General features: G+C 41.3%; 2 protein-coding genes across 2 annotated transcripts; both read left to right on the forward strand.

The window, feature by feature from the left end:
- Positions 1–1295: 1295 nt before the first annotated feature.
- Positions 1296–4380, forward strand: dnajb1b (DnaJ heat shock protein family (Hsp40) member B1b). The gene is made up of 3 exons (XM_085797690.1): positions 1296–1608; positions 3053–3645; positions 3792–4380. Exons 1-3 carry the CDS (start codon positions 1398–1400, stop codon positions 4023–4025), a joined length of 1038 nt encoding a protein of 345 aa, XP_085653816.1. The 5' UTR covers positions 1296–1397; the 3' UTR covers positions 4026–4380.
- A 1818-nt stretch (positions 4381–6198) lies between these two features.
- Positions 6199–14056, forward strand: LOC146991267 (uncharacterized). The gene is made up of 7 exons (XM_085799905.1): positions 6199–6327; positions 7266–7362; positions 9654–9983; positions 11293–11457; positions 13087–13182; positions 13313–13347; positions 13851–14056. The coding sequence occupies exons 2-7, from the start codon at positions 7323–7325 to the stop codon at positions 13998–14000; spliced, it is 816 nt and encodes a 271-aa protein (XP_085656031.1). The 5' UTR covers positions 6199–6327; positions 7266–7322; the 3' UTR covers positions 14001–14056.
- Positions 14057–16483: the final 2427 nt, after the last annotated feature.

A 16483-nucleotide genomic window follows, 5' to 3' on the forward strand; every position in this document is an offset into this window, starting at 1 on the left:
AGCATGACTCTGTCTTTATTTCGATGATCATTATTTATTATTTACCAGTTGTTCCCTTTGGTTAGGCAAAGGGTTGTAATAAATGCCCAAACCCTTGGTAAGTCTTTGGTGTTTCTTATCCTTGGCAGAGGGCAATGTTTTTGCCCCCACAATTAACCCTCAGGGTAAATTACTTAACAAATTAGGAGGTAGAAAATACACCACATCAATTTATCTATTTTACATAAAAGGTTGATTGGTATATTTGCCAAAGTGTCTACAGATGAGTATCTTGGTTCCCTGTTGGCACATTGTCAATGCTGACACTGCTTGCTTTACCTGCAACTACTCATCTCTGATAGAGTTTTGTTTGAAAGACAGCTATCTCTTATTCAGTACAGTTACAACAGTCTTTCAAGAACTACACATTTTCTTGTTACTGTATTGTGACACTTGCAGGGCAGTTTTAGTTTTCATTTGGTGAAGTTTATTGGCCTGGTTACATACAATAGTCCAGACAGTCCATGCAATAAACAGTGAATGATTAAACTCCTGTGTGCTGTTATCAGAAGAACACATGTTCCATAGCTCATTTCCCCATTTCCTGTAAAAATATGGAAAAAGACTTTGGAAAAACAACAACAAAAAATCATTACATTTTACTGACACTCACATAGTGTTTTATATACTAAGTATTCAATTTCAATTTTGAATGACCTCTTCCTTTTGAAAAGTGCCACAGTGTTCTGCCTTACAAGTCCCTGTTGTGCACCACACCAGCAGCAGTATGCAGGGGATTTAGTAGTCTCAAATCTGGGCCAGGCCCAAGCATAACAGAAGCTGCTGCCAGCAGTCAATCCACAGTACTTCAGTGTGGTAGGGTTTATGAGTTTTATTAGATAGTTTAAAAAAGTACTTAACATAAAGCTTTCACATTTCATCTTTGTTTTTGTCTACATGGTTTATTGTTGCTTTAACATTGATTGCTTGACGGACAGACTCTGGTATTTCAGCAATGTCCGCAGAAACAGTAGGCTACATTGTTTTATTTACGATGGGATAACATAAATTATCGGAGCTATAATCAACAATAACGCTTATGTCCTCGTTGCCGTGTTCGCAATCTCTGAGGAAATAAAACTAACTGTACGATAGTGTACGAAGGTATGTCCGACGGACCTTGAACGCACCACGGCTGCCGTGCCCCTGGGCGTGTCTCCGTTGAACCGTCACAGTTGAGACAGTTCAGGCTCTTTATGGAAAACTCTGGAACTTTCTACGGGGTTTAAAAGAAAATACCCGGCGCTCCGTGGGCTGAGGCAGGGCAGCAGAGCGACCGAGGAGCGGTGCGACTGACGTGCTTTAGTGACAGCTCTCTCTGGACTGCTTAAACAACTAAACAAGACTAAACAAGCAAAATGGGGAAAGACTACTACGACGTTTTGGGAATTAAGAAAGGAGCGTCGGAGGATGATATAAAGAAAGCTTATCGTAAGCAGGCTCTGCGCTTTCACCCCGACAAAAACAAGTCACCTGGAGCCGAGGAGAAATTCAAAGAAATTGCCGAAGCTTACGACGTTTTGAGCGACCCAAAGAAAAAGGACATCTACGATCGTTTTGGTGAAGAGGGTAAGGTTTATAACTCTTTGAACTGTCTAGTCGCAGAAACAATCTGAAAGTGAAACTATCTGATGTAAGAATAACTTGGAACACTGCAGCCATACATGGAGGTCAGCTAGGCTAACGTTACAGTCACGGCTGAGCCATGACCAGTGTCAAACTGACCGACGACATTACTGTTATCCCGCGGGTAATGGCGCTGCCTGCTCCGCTCTGCTGTCCTTCAGCTCAGGCGTGTAGTTAAGCCAGGAAAGGCGAGGCTTCACAAACAGGAAAACTCACATTAACTTACATGTTTCTACAAGAAGACAGCGATAGTCTGAGTTGTTATTCTCAGTCGTTGCACAAACCGGAGTAGCGGGGAGGAGTAGCGGTTAACGTGCAGCTTCATGTCCGTGGTTGTGATGCACGGAAACTAAAAGCGTGGGGCAGATGCTGTTATCTTTATTTCATTTATTTTATTTTGTTAATTTAGGTACAATGGGGAGTTAAGGAAGGACCCGGACCTGCTTTTGTCTTACATGTGTACAAAAATGCCAGAAACCTAAACATTGCAAAAGTTGCAGAGTTACTTTCGTTATTGTACTCCATACGTCAATGTAAGGAAATAGGAAGGACATACAGTAGGCCCCGGATGCGTTACTATGGTAACAACGCTATCAGGATCTGCACTGCATGTTCGTACCGCTCTCCTGATTTCTCTCCTTTTGGAAACTTACTAGTAACAACAAAACAGAAATATTTTCATGATGCTACTATTATACGTCTTCACAACGACATACCTAGATTCGTTGAATCCCCCTTCACATTTTCCAATTTCAATTGGAATAATACTTTTTTGTTTTTCATTGTCTTTAAAATATATTGATTAGATTATTTTTATTGGGCATTTTTCTTCTTGAGGATCATATTTGATGGCCAGTAGAAAATAAAACAATCCTGCGATCTGCAGTCATATTGGTCATATTGCAATTAATTGCTGCCCCAATAAGAACATACCCAAACAAACTCATAAACAAACTGATAAGTAATACTTTGGCTTAGAGCTACTAGTGTCCCAGTCATCATTATCTTTGATGTGGAGACTTGAATGTCAGTCATGTGATTATTATTCTTTAAGATAAGATAAGATTTATTTGTCACATACACATCTATTTATTTATTTATTTTTCACTTTTCGTCTGGAGTCATTTTTGGTTGACCCAAGGATAATAGGGACTAGTTACAGTATGGTAGTAATATGGAAGGATGAGTGTTTACATACAACACACAATTCACTATACCATCACGTATACTTGACAACATTTAATTTGAAAAAATGTGATAACCTTAACATAACTAGAAAAACGCCATGATCAGAGTTAAATTACTGATTATACATTTGTTTATTTGATGAACTGTTATGTACAGCAACAAATGCTTGATGGACTAACTGATTGCCCCTCTTCTACAGGTCTGAAAGGCGGAGGCCCCTCATGTGGCGGCGGCGGCGGCGGCGGTCCTGGCTCCTTCAGCTACAGCTTCCAGGGCGACCCTCATGCCATTTTTGCAGAGTTCTTTGGTGGACGTAACCCCTTCGAACAGTTCTTTGGGGCCCACAATGGGGGCATGGATGAGGACATGGACACTGATGACCCTTTTGCCCGCTTTGGGATGGGGCCTGGATTCCCCCGGTCCTTTAGCACTGGTATGGGAGGAATGGGTAGTCACAGTAGTGTTGTAAAGAAGCAGCAGGACCCCCCCGTGATTCATGATCTGCAGGTGTCCTTGGAGGAAGTTCTGTCAGGTTGCACAAAGAAAATGAAGATCTCTCGTAAAAGACTGAACCCCGATGGGCGAACTGTAAGGGCAGAAGATAAAATCCTGGAGGTGCAGATAAAGAAGGGTTGGAAGGAGGGCACTAAAATCACATTTCCTAAAGAGGGGGACGAGACTCCCAGAAACATTCCAGCTGATGTGGTCTTTGTGCTGAAGGACAAGACCCATGCTGTATTCAAACGTGACGGCTCTGACATTGTTTACACAGCCAAGATCTCACTCAGAGATGTACGTTTATTTACTGAGTTACTTGTTTTAATAAGATTATAGTTTTCACCTGAAAAATATAAGTAGAATGAATCCTCATTGGTCCTTATTCATGATCCTAACTGATTGTTCTTTCTCCCTTTTTTTTCCCCTCTCCATCCCACCAGGCCTTGTGTGGTTGCACAGTCAATGCTCCAACACTGGATGGTAGAATGGTAACTGTGCCATCAACAGATATCGTGCACCCAGGGATGAAGCGGCGGATCAGCGGTGAGGGACTGCCTTATCCCAAGCGGCCTGATCGTCGAGGCGACCTGATAGTGGACTACGAGGTCAAGTTCCCAGACAGGCTCAGTCAGAGTGCCCGGGACACAATTGCTCAGGTTCTCCCGCGATCTTAAACAAGACACAGTTCCCTTCAGGACTTGATCACACTGCCAACAATTTTTTATGTCAATCATGAAATGATTGTCTATGTGGAGGTAAAAATCACACCAGACCAATAAAAGACAGACTCAAGGGGCAGATCCTCCCGTGTGTCCAACAACAGCCATAGTGTAAATACCAACATGAGATAATGCTCACCATGAATTTGTGCAGCGTTTCACAGGCCTGGAATGTAAATATGACCAATATGGTTTGGTGTTTGGTTTACTGAATAGATTGTATTTTAATCCAAATAACTGTAAAATAATATATGCCATGAACATAATTCTGTGAGAATATGTGTTGGAAATAAAGGCTTTCTTTGAGAAAGGAGTTTTCTTCTTTTGTAGGAAAATGTAACTTGAAGATTTTTTCACTAAATTGATTACATACTTGATGGAACTTCAAGTACAAAAAATATTTCTACACTGAGAGACCTTTTCTTATAGAGCATGGAGAAGGGTTATAGGTTTGATCTAAAAGACCAAGCAGCGTAACTAATGGAGTGGGGAATAACATCTTAAAGCAGAAGTAAGCGATCCGGTCGTTTTCGCTAATGCTGCGTTCCAGGCAGGCTTTTGAAATCGTAAATTACAGCTTCAAGTCACAACTTACGACTTTGTAGCGTTCCAGGCAACCCACTCGTGTTTTTCCGACCTGTGTTACCGGTGAAAGTGCACTATAACGGCCACTCGTAACTTCCGACCCGTGAACTCGTACCAGATCAAACTGATATGACTTCACAGGTCGGAAAAACAGGAGTTACGAGTTTCCTTGAACGCACCATAACAGTCCTCCTCCCTGCGTCACCACATTCACGGCGTCCCTTGGCTGCGCACACAGCCCTGCATGCCGTTCTCTCTCCTCATTGGATAAAAACTGTAGGATACGATAAATGTTTTCTCCTCGACTCAGAGCAGAGCAGAGTGACTGACAGACCCGTGTTTCGGTCCAAACACTCTATGTAAGTGATTGCTGTCGGAAGATAGAACTATTTAAGACTTATATTAACACAAATATATCACTTACTTCTGCTTTAACATACAATTGAGCCATTGTTGTAACTGATGTTATATATATAAAAGACAAACTTATTATTTGACAATTACAAAATTAGCTTGTTTAAAAGGAAAATTTCTTCTGTAGAAGCACATTATGAGGCAAAGAAATTCAATATAGAATATCTTCATTCACGTTTTGCCTCTGAATTTCTGCTTTCTCTTCACTGTAGTTTCCTCGTGATCATATTTGATTGATTGATTTATTCTTCCATATTCACTTACATTAAGTTTGGTTTGTATATTTACACACTCACCGGTCCCTGTTATGTATTATAATGATTTTATAATCATGTTTAGTTCATGCCAACTTGATTATTCAAACATAATTCAGGTTTCTGTTCTTTTTGCTGTGTTTTTGAGGCCTACACAGCACAGGCACTAATTCTCATCTGTACTGAGCTGAACAGTACTTTTACAATCTTTTCTTCATTGTTCATTGGTTTAATAGACCTCAGCATACTGATTTTAGGAATTGTGTAATCTGTTTGGTCTTGCCCACGGGACTCAAAACCTCCTGCTCGATGACAAAAGTGGATGTTTTCCAAAGTATTAGAAGGGTCTAATGTAATAATACCAGCCAGAGATTTAACCAGAGTGTTTGACCTTTAATGTTTGAGCAGATGTCTTGTCAGTGTAGCTTTATGCTGAGCAAAGAGAACTGTATCTTAACATGCAGTAGCACTGATTCACTGATTCCATCCTGCATACACTGACAGAATTTGTGTAAACCAAGAAAATAAACACCACATATACTATTCCCCAATCTTCACTGAAAAACATTTGAATACAATCAAGATGGATGCTTGCTCGACGTAGCTGACTTAAATAGTGAAAGACAGAATTTCTGTATACTAAGAAAAAAACACCACATGTATGTACTATTCCCCAATCTTCACTGACAAACATTTGAATACACTCAAGATGGATGCTTGCTCGAGGGAAAAAAATGTGGGATAAAATGAAAAGCAAGATATTGGTGTTGCTGTTGGTTACCTACGTGATGTCACCCATTAGTTTTATGCTTTTTGGCAGTGCTGACTGCCTCATTCCTGCCTACTCTAAAAATGAGCAAAGAGGTGGAGCGTGGGTGGAGCCGAGACTTCTGTGGCAAGCATTCCCCCTGTTAGCATGACTGGGTGTGTTGCTTGAGAGCTAACCCAGGGCTAATTGATCTGCAGGCTGATTCAACAGTTAACGAGCAGAGTTAACCAATCAGGTGAGTGCAGGCACCCTTGTATACTTGCAGTAAGAGCTAACATGTAAGGGTTAGGGTTAGAGCAGACTATGACTGCTCCCACCACTCAATCGAAGTGTCCGTGCCATCAATTATGCTTCAGGCCTTCAAAAAACTTAAAATAGATCTGATTTAGATAAGAGATCGAAACCGTTTGTTGTAGGCTACCAAGCTACAAACATATTCATACGTGATGTAAGGTCATGTAGTTCACCTCAGTGTTGGCTTCAGGTTTCAGCACAAAAAGTTTTCACTTGCTTGCTGCAGAAACTTGCATTTTTTTTTCTAGGTCATGAGGAGGGTCCGAAGAACTCCTCTCCACATTATTTAATTGTAGTCCTGACAGAAGATATTGTAGGCTATCTATATGTACAGTATATACCACATGGTCACTCTCTGACCAAACTTTAAAATGCTCTATGACAGAGAAAATAATCAAAATGTAATTTGCTGTTGTGCTCTGACCAGTAATGTTGCTTCACGGTACGGCCCGCCAGCTGGGTGCTTATTACCCGTGACACAGTCAGCAGACTGCTTGTTGAGGTTGACGATGCCCTCCAGCTTCAAGGAGTGAAGATGCACTGAGGCACGCAAGGCCTGGACAATAAACATACTGTAAACACTGAGGCAGTTAAACTGTATGAAAATGATACGCTGCTTCTGGTGGAGAGAGGGACGTCGGAAATCGTCATTATTCCGTGTATCCTCTGTTTCAAGGAAATAGCTTAAGAGGCATGAAACCGAATCATGCCTCCAGTCCTCACTGATCACTCCAACTGAAGACAAACAAGCTGGGCCAATCGGTTGCTGCACCACCACATCTCTGCAGCATATCTAGATCTGTCAGCCTCTTATTTTTGATGACACTGAATCAGATGACATATGTGAAGCAGGCTTCTGTATTTTTTTTCCGCCCCCAGATACTGTTGGACTGAATTTTATTTCTACTGGGTTTTATATTTCAACCTGGATAAAGAATGAAGATTCTTCATGTTGTCATGTTTTGCAGCTTCTCTGGTGAGTTTTAATTTATTTATTTGATCTAACCCTATAAAACATTCAATGTTTTTATTTGTGAAGATCACATTCTCAATTCAGTATTCACTTACATGCAAAGTTAGAGCTGTTATATGTTGTTGTGAATTTGCGGATGAGCTGCACTGACAATATTCAGTAAAACTGGTCTTATGAATCTCCGTAGCCATCTAAAAAAGTTACTCTTTTAGAATTTGAAGGATTCTAATGATGTTTAATGTTTGAATGCAAAGTTGAATTAAAGTAGCCTAACATATTGCTGTGATATAGTAGTAAAAATTGACTCATTGAAAATGAACTTAAATGACTTGCATGTCAAGATGAATATGCTGATGAACAATGGTTGGAAAAACAAAACAAGGATTTACATGGTATTTCCTTTCTTGAAATAAATGTAAATCACAGACCTTACAGTTTACATTAAATGTCTTGTTATATAGAAACAAGTCAATGTCAAACCTGATGGCTGGACTGCAAATGGTTAACCCATGGCTATGGTATTATTTCTGTTTCTATTTCTAAGCTAAATGGTTACCATTTACTTTTCTCTCTCCACCCTGCTCTCTCTTGTTAAGCATGTCTGATATTTGGTCCTCTGCTTCATTTAGTAATAATGATAATGATATGATGAAAGTACTTTATTTATCATATGGTGAGGCTTCCTCTGGCTGGGATACCAGAGCAGTCTGCCAGTAACAAGAGGTGTAGCCCCAAGCCCCTGGTTGGCTTCTATACAGTGTCTAGCCATGTGTTAGGTTTATTCCCGGCTTCATTGGCAACACTATGAGCTGTAAATCACCCCAGTTTAAAAATGTCTGGTGCTATCATTTTGAAAGAGGAAGGACTAACCCCATGATGTGGTATTTGTCTGACCAGTGGTGGAAACATGGTCAGAGAGTCACAGTTGACATTCAACATAGTAGAGTTTGTTGTGGTCCAGCCAAGAACAATCAACACAGATCCACTGGTTTTCATGTTATTCTAAGGGCAGAGGATGTTGTTATGATGCCATGTAAAGCCCCTTGAGACAAACTGTTTGTAAAAACGGGCTATACAAATAAAATAAACTTGCCTTGCCTTGCCTTATGCACCACAAAACAGAGAGTGGCAGTGATTATAATTTATAATTTTATAACTAGTGCAAAATGAAAAGAAAGCTGTAAGAAAGCTTAGCGTAGCTTCTGTCCCACTGTTTATTTCAATTCCATCAGTCTCGGGAGGCCATTTTTTGTCAGGCAGCTGTTTTCAGCAAAAAACAAAACCGCAGACACAGATAGTTACTAGTTGGTGAACATACTAGTGAAGCATTCAGCTGCAAAACGGGGCCAAATATTTCCCCCAGAAGCTGTTGGAACACAACTCTGAATGAATGATGTTGATGCAAAACTATTGCATGTGTATGGTCTAAATAAACATTACCTACTGGTATGTGCATTTTCAAAATGGGTTATAGACAGATGTAACCTTTTTTTAAAATAAGAAAAGGTTGCATCGTTTTGTATGACTCTATATGCATTTCATTGTGCTTAAAGTTGTAGTGTGAGAGTTTTGGGAAACGTGGTTCATGTCATGCATGTCTGTTTATTATGAATGATTTCCAGTGTTGGTTAGCTTAGCTTAACATCAAGACATAAACATCATGGGGGAAATAGCAATATGGCTGTGTTTGGACATTGTCATTTCTTAGTTTTTGTAGCCTACAGAATAAACATATGAGATATGTTAATCAGCGCGCTTTAGAGGTGGTGGGAGGTGGATATTCTATTGCTGTGGCTAGCAGTTTCCCCTTGTTCCCAGTCTTTATGGAAACACACATAAAGATTTTATAAATCTCAGCCGATCGTAAATATTGAACATGTTTAATACTTACGATTATCGGCGCCAAATGTTTTCCGAGCCGATTGTCGGGAGAATTTTGACTCTTAACACACCACACACTACAAGAGAATCTTATAAAATAATCTGAGTTTAAGATAATCGGGCAATGTCTGTCCATGGTCGGAAGGGGGAAAATCGGGGGAAAATCAGCCCGATTATCTTTATGTGTGTGGCAGGCATAAGCTAACCAGCCGCTGACTGGAGCACTACATTTAATGGACACTTCTGAAATTCTGCGTAGAAGTTAGAATGAGAAAGAACACAGGCCTACTTAACATTCAAGCAGATGTGCTGCAGTACTGAAGTACTGAAGTATATTTAGTTTGTTTTAATGATGTCTCAGATAAGCAATTCAGTTATTTCATCTCAGTTTGTTTTTTTAATTCATACTGCAGTTGTGTGTATGAAGACCTCAGCAGTGCTGGAGGTGAGCGGCCATGTTGGTGGAGAAGTCTCCATCCACTGCTCTGTTCACAGCTCAGAACACAGCAACATGTACTTCTGCAAAGGAGTCTGCTTCGGAGAAAACGTCCTCATTCAGACCGAGACGAAGGGGTCGGCCGTTACACAACAGGGGAGATACAGCATGGAGGTCAACAAAGGAGATGGAGTCGTCAACGTGACCATGAAGAGGCTGAAGAGGGCGGATGCAGGGAGATATTGCTGTGGAGTAGAGAAAACCTTTGATGCTTCCTACCAGGAGATCAATCTCATGGTCCTAGATGGTAAGGTTTCTTCTTATATTTATAAGGCCTCCTGCAGGTAATGGGCCTTTTTGGGATGTGGGTTAGAGATGTCTATGCTTTTCTGAACTGTAGGAGTGTTTAAATCCTCCTGTTGTCCTCCTAGGTCAAGGAAGGAAGGATGATGGAAGGAAGGAAGGAAGGAAGGAAGGAAGGAAGGAAGGAAGGAAGGAAGGAAGGAAGGAAGGAAGGAAGGAAGGAAGGAAGGAAGGAAGGAAGGAAGAAGGAAGGAAGGAAGGAAGGAAGGACAAAGGGAAAGATGGGAGGAAAGAAGGAAGGGAAAAGGGAGGAAAAGATAGAAGGAGGGAGGGAACAGATTGGGCCAATTGGGTTAAAAAGGAAGGAAGGAAGGGATGGAAAAAGGATTGTGGAAAGAAGGGAAAAAGAAAGGAAAGAAAGATGGAGGGAGGGAACAGAGAATTCGTTCAAGGAAGAAGAAGGAAGGAAGAAGGGAAAGAAGGGAGGAAAGAAGGAAGGGAAAAAGGAAGGGATGTTGTCCTCCTAGGTCAAGGAAGGAAGGATGATGGAAGGAAGGAAGGAAGGAAGGAAGGAAGGAAGGAAGGAAGGAAGGAAGGAAGGAAGGAAGGAAGGAAGGACAAAGAGAAAGATGGGAGGAAAGAAGGAAGGGAAAAGGGAAGAAAAGATAGAAGGAGGGAGGGAACAGATTGGGCCAATTGGATCAAAAAGGAAGGAAGGAAGGGATGGAAAAAGGATTGTGGAAAGAAGGGAAAAAGAAAGGAAAGAAAGATGGAGGGAGGGAACAGATTGGGCCAATTGGGTCAAAATGGAAGGACGGAAGGAAGGAAGGGATGGAAAAAGGATTGTGGAAAGAAGGACGGGAAAAAGAAAGGAAAGAAAGATGGAGGGAGGGAACAGATCAGGTCAATGGGATCAGAAGATGAAGGAAGAAGAAGTAAGGACGAAGGGAAGGAAGGAAGGGAAAAAAGGATTGTGGAAAGAAGGAAGGATGGAGGAAGGGAACAGAGAAGGAGAACAGGAGGGTTAAGAGTCATTTTCCTCCGTCTGCATCAACCACATTAAGACGGTCAGATGATAATATAAACCCTGCTTTGAGCTGTTGGACATATTTAGCCCGCCAGAGCTGTCGTGCAGCTGAGTGCTTTTGTGTCAAGAGTTTGAAGTTATTATATATGCTCCCTGTCTTGTGATGCACTCTTTTAAGCGGTAATGTAGCGACATTGTCACATGAGTGCACACACACACACACACACACACACACACACACACACAATACTCCTTGCCAGTCACTCTCTGTCCTGCTCTCTCAAAGCTTCCACTGTTCACCCGGGGTCTCGTCCGTCCACTGCTACCCCGCAGAGCGAGGCAGAAACCCTGCCCAAGGCCAGCTCTCATTCCAGCACCCAATCAGCACCAGCAACATCAACAGTGCCCACGACAAAGAAGACAAACCAGCAAACAACAGCCAACCTCACAGGTATATCACACTCACACTGCCAGTAGCTGTGTTTCCCCATCAGCCACCCTACATACCTGTGTAAACATCTCTGTGTGTGCCTTACATGCATTACAATTAAATTGTATTTCTATTCTTTACTATTCTATTCATTATTGTAGCCTACTGTATGTTTCTAAGCCGTGGGTCCAATGAAAATTTCATTATCTAGTATAATGACAATAAAGACTCACTCACTCACTCACTCACTCACTCACTCACTCACTCACTCACTCACTCACTCACTCACTCACTCACTCACTCACTCACTCACTCACTCACTCACTCACTCACTCACTCACTCACTCTCACTTTTGGTTCACTCACTCACTCACTCACTCACTCACTCACTCACTCACTCACTCACTCACTCACTCACTCACTCACTCACTCACTCACTCACTCACTCACTCACTCACTCACTCACTCACTCACTCACTCTCACTTTTGGTTCACTCACTCACTCACTCACTCACTCACTCACTCACTCACTCACTCACTCACTCACTCACTCACTCACTCACTCACTCACTCACTCACTCACTCTCACTTTTGGTTTATAATCTACACTTGCTAGGAATTCTGGGCCCCCTTTAAGAATACTAAAGTGGGCCCCTACCCCCTAACTTATCCAGTTTTTTTTTCTTAGACTACTTATGTATTATCATTTTTTATTTAGCCTACTTTGTTTTGATGCTAATACCAGCATTGCTAGGAGTATTAGTCAGGGTCTTATGCAGAATAAATCAGTCATACAAAGATTAGACTACTGGGGGTTTTTGTGGGCCCCACTGGGCGCTGGGCCCCTAGAATTATCACCTTTCTCCCCTATACAACGGCCCTGCTTCACTGTGCAGAATCAAGTATGAGCTCATATTCACACTTGAAGGCTGTTTTCACACTCACCTGTTAAAGGGGAAAAGGTCGGCCTACAGTGCACACTGAGAGTGAATGTTTCAGTGAAGCAGGAAACTGTGTTTTGAGTAGTTCAACTTTTGATAATGAACAGTATTTGGACATCCAAAGATTTTGTGTTTTCCTATGAAGGTGAAGCAATAGATGTACATTTTTAAACAATTTAATCTATGTTTTTCTTTTTGTGGGGGAAAGCACATCATAGTAATTATTCTTAAACACATTAACCTCATATATTGAGGAATCGTTATTCTTTTAATGTCATTTTGTGGGAAAACTAATCTTTGAAGAATATATCTGGAGGGTTTGGTTACAGATTATTTGAATGAACTCGCGGTGTTATGTTTTTTCAATTTCTAAATTCTAAGCAGAGTTTCTAGAGTGTATACTGTAGTTGCAATGTCATGTGGTCTGGAAACATGTTGATCTGAGTAAAGTGTAAAACTGGAACCTTTTGTTCCACAACTGGAAACATGTGTCCTGTCTCCATCTGAACCATGAGGAGACATGCTCATCTAGAACGTCTTGGGGCCTGTACTGTGGGGGAATTACATAAGCTTAACGAATGCTGAGGGAAAGTGTGTGGAGGAGAAAAATGAATTACCACATGATATTAAAGGATAACTATAAGTATCTAGAGAATACATGAATACAGATTGAAATGCATGACCACCTGTCTGTCTCTGTTGTCTGCAGATACCACAGTGGTCATCATTGTGTCAGTGAGCCTGGCTCTTCTAGTCTGTGCCCTCATCCCTCTTGTATTCTACGGACACTGGAGGAGTAATGCTGGTGAGGTGACATGCATGCACGCACATTTACACACACTCTACTTTAACTCCATAGTGTGTCATCACTGTGATCTGATGAAAGCAGCACATACATTTCCAAAACTTTTATTATCTTTTTTGTTTGGTTTCAGAAGCTCAGAGCAGACCTGAGGGAAACAAGGGGGAAGTGAGTTATTATTCGTTTTGTTCACCAGTTTTAAATTGTATTAAAGGGACAACGAGGAGTTTTGGAAAAGCGAAGTGTTTTCACACTACATTTATGAGCCTCCGCGCACCGTGAAATTCTTTGACCGGCGCAAGACAGACTCATGTTTTCATTCATCAAGAATTAAAGTCAGAGGTTCAAAGACGATCACATACCGTCGTAGTTCCGACCATAAACGGCGATTCAGCGGCGTTATTCTCATGACTCGCCGCAAAACCGAAAGTAAAGAAACGCTGGTCGGCTCGACCTGCATTTCTGCCACCACTAATAATAACAAAATAACGATAGAGACAAAACGATATATTTATTGAAAATGGGCCCATTAACAAGTGTGGGTAACGTAGATTCATCCACATTAATATGAGACTTTTTATAACCAAATAGAAACTCCTCGTTGTCCCTTTAAAATGTGTTTTAGTAATCAAAGTTTACTGCACATATGGTGATACTGTTTTTATCAACAGGCTGATTACTGTGAGGAAAATGCAGAAGGAGCCTCCACCCCACACTCAGTGAGGCTGCAGTCTTTAGAACCAGATCCAGAGTCCAGTGCTCAGGATGGCGCCCACTACGCTGCCGTTTACCAGGCACTTGACCCCAAAACTCTGGACTAAGCAGGGTTCACTCTGTCTGTGATATGATCTCTTTTCTCTGTTTTGAATCAAATAAAGGACAACGTTTACATATATTTTCATGAGACTGCACATTCTTATACATGAGAGTTACTTCTCTGTTGTACGTTGGAGTTTATTGCGTGTGGTTTTCTTCCTGTTTGGCGTAGTTGCCTGTCACACACCTGCTTCTTGTCCAGCTGCAGTGTTGTCAGACGAAGCTGCCATTCACTGATGTTTCACCGTCCTTCCACCCCCAGTGAGGTGGGGTGGTGCCCACAAGCTGTCCCCTTTAGGTGGCAATAAAAAATAGCTGGACTTCTCAGCCTCCTCTCCTGGGTCTTTGATTTCCCTCTGGAGCCTCACTCCACTGCATTGTGTCACTGACCTGCTGCCTGACTGGAACAGTTGATGAAGACGGGAGGTCGTCGATGAAAGGTCATAAATTCAATCTCCAGATTGGCTGGATTTAAATCTGGGTGGAAAAATTGAAACATGGCTTACTGAAATCCTTCTCTAAGATAGGCCCCAGAGAGCTGCTCATTGGCCTACAGTGAGTTTGCTTCTCTATACATGCTGCTCTTTAGCCATTTAGCGGAAACATCACAGAAACATAAGGTACACCGCACAGACAGTCCTTCACCATTGTCTGTGCTGCTGTAAGGTTTTGTTTGGAGGTTCTCAGACTTTAGATTAGATTAGAATTAGAATTAGATTAGAAAAACTTTATTGTCTCGCCAAGGCAGGAAATTCATCTTTGGTCTCACTTATAGACAGAACAGTCAGAACACATACGCTTGCCAGCAAGGCTTACATGAGACAGAACAAAGTCAACAGCGGTCACATCACATACAGATAGTAAAAATAAAAATAAAATAAAATCCCCTTTACTGTGTCTTGTTTATTATGTAGATGGCATTGGGGATAAAGGAGTCCTTGTAGATCTTTTTCTTTGCTAGAGGAACTCTATAGCGCTGCCCTGAGGGAAGTTGTTCAAATTCACTGTGTAGAGTCTCATCTCTAATTATTGACAGGGCTTTCCTTTGTACAGCGGTTTTATAGAGGCTGTCTAGTGATCTTTGTTGACGGCCAACTATCTTCCCAGCCGTGTTGATGATCCTATTAAGTTCATTTTTGTTTACTTGGGTCAAGTTCCCGTACCAGACGGTGATATTAAAAATAAAAATGCTTTCTACCAGGCTGACATACACCCTTTCCAGAATGTCCAACCTGACCCCGAACCCCCTCAATTTCCTGATTAAAAACGTTCTCTGAGTAGCCTTTTTGTGGATGAAGTCAGTATTATCAGTAAAACTCAATGTGTCATCTATGAGTGTTCTTAAGTACTTAAAACAGTTAACAATTTCCACAGTCTGGTCACATAGTATCAGAGGGAGCGGGTCTGCATAATTTAAAATCAACTCCTTTGTTTTGCCTACAGTATGTGCAGTGTTTGAAATGTCAAACCCTCCCTCAAAACCACTTCCTGACAGCTCTGGGATCAGACTTTCTGTTGAGCATATGATGTGAGCAAACGGCAGAGGGGCCAGCTGTTTGCAGACATTTGAATGCACACACATAAGAAATACTAAAAAGATAAATAAAAACATAGAACTCCTAAACTGTCACCCCCCCCTTTTTTTATTTTATTTAAAGGCCATGACCAAAATTGTCCCCAACTTGTCACTGTATTATTTATGCATGAAATCATGGTTAAAATTAATTACTTTTTTTTCTTTCCTGTACACTCCCAGGAACCTCCTCAAAGATCCCTTGGACCTCTTGGAGAATTTTCATATACAGTATAATATGGTGCTGTAATTGCATGTAGATATTAAAAAAATATCTGTAATTGCTGGTTCACAAAATTCAAGGTTTCGTCAGATATCATCAGTGTGATGATCTTTGATCTTTTCATGTAACATGAGTGCAAATAATTTCGCGTGGTTTACTGACCTTACTGACACATCCAGTATTATCAATGCAGAAAGGCTGTGGGAGGAGGAAGAGGAGGACCCACGGTCCGAATTACAGTTTACCCAAATCTGTGTGACAGGTGCAGAACACGGGACTCCTTTCCTCTTTCCTGAAAGATTCCTCCTTGTTTGCTGCATTTGCTCCTGGCTCAGTAGCACCAGCTCTTTCAAAGTTTCTATAATTTCTATAGCCTACATGAAATGGTGAATATGAACATTTCTATCAGTCACCTCCTGACAGAAGAGGTATCACATCTACGATGGGACATACAATGTGATGTACACCTTTTCCTTTAAGACATGGTGCATACAGTCAGCAAACTGTGGGAAAACGGTAATTTGCTGGCAACCCGGCTAACAGTAGTTATCAAGAAAATACAGTAATGTACTGTAATTCAGTGATTAGAGTAGAGAGTAGAGAATACTTTATTCATCCCTAGGAGGGAAATTCAAATTAGTCCAGTAGCTCACACGACAATGACACAAAAAAGAAAGAAAGATGGGCCGCTG

This window comes from Trachurus japonicus, chromosome 1 (genome assembly GCF_045865225.1).
Source record: "Trachurus japonicus isolate A0001 chromosome 1, Traja_1.0".
Lineage (NCBI taxonomy): Eukaryota > Metazoa > Chordata > Actinopteri > Carangiformes > Carangidae > Trachurus > Trachurus japonicus.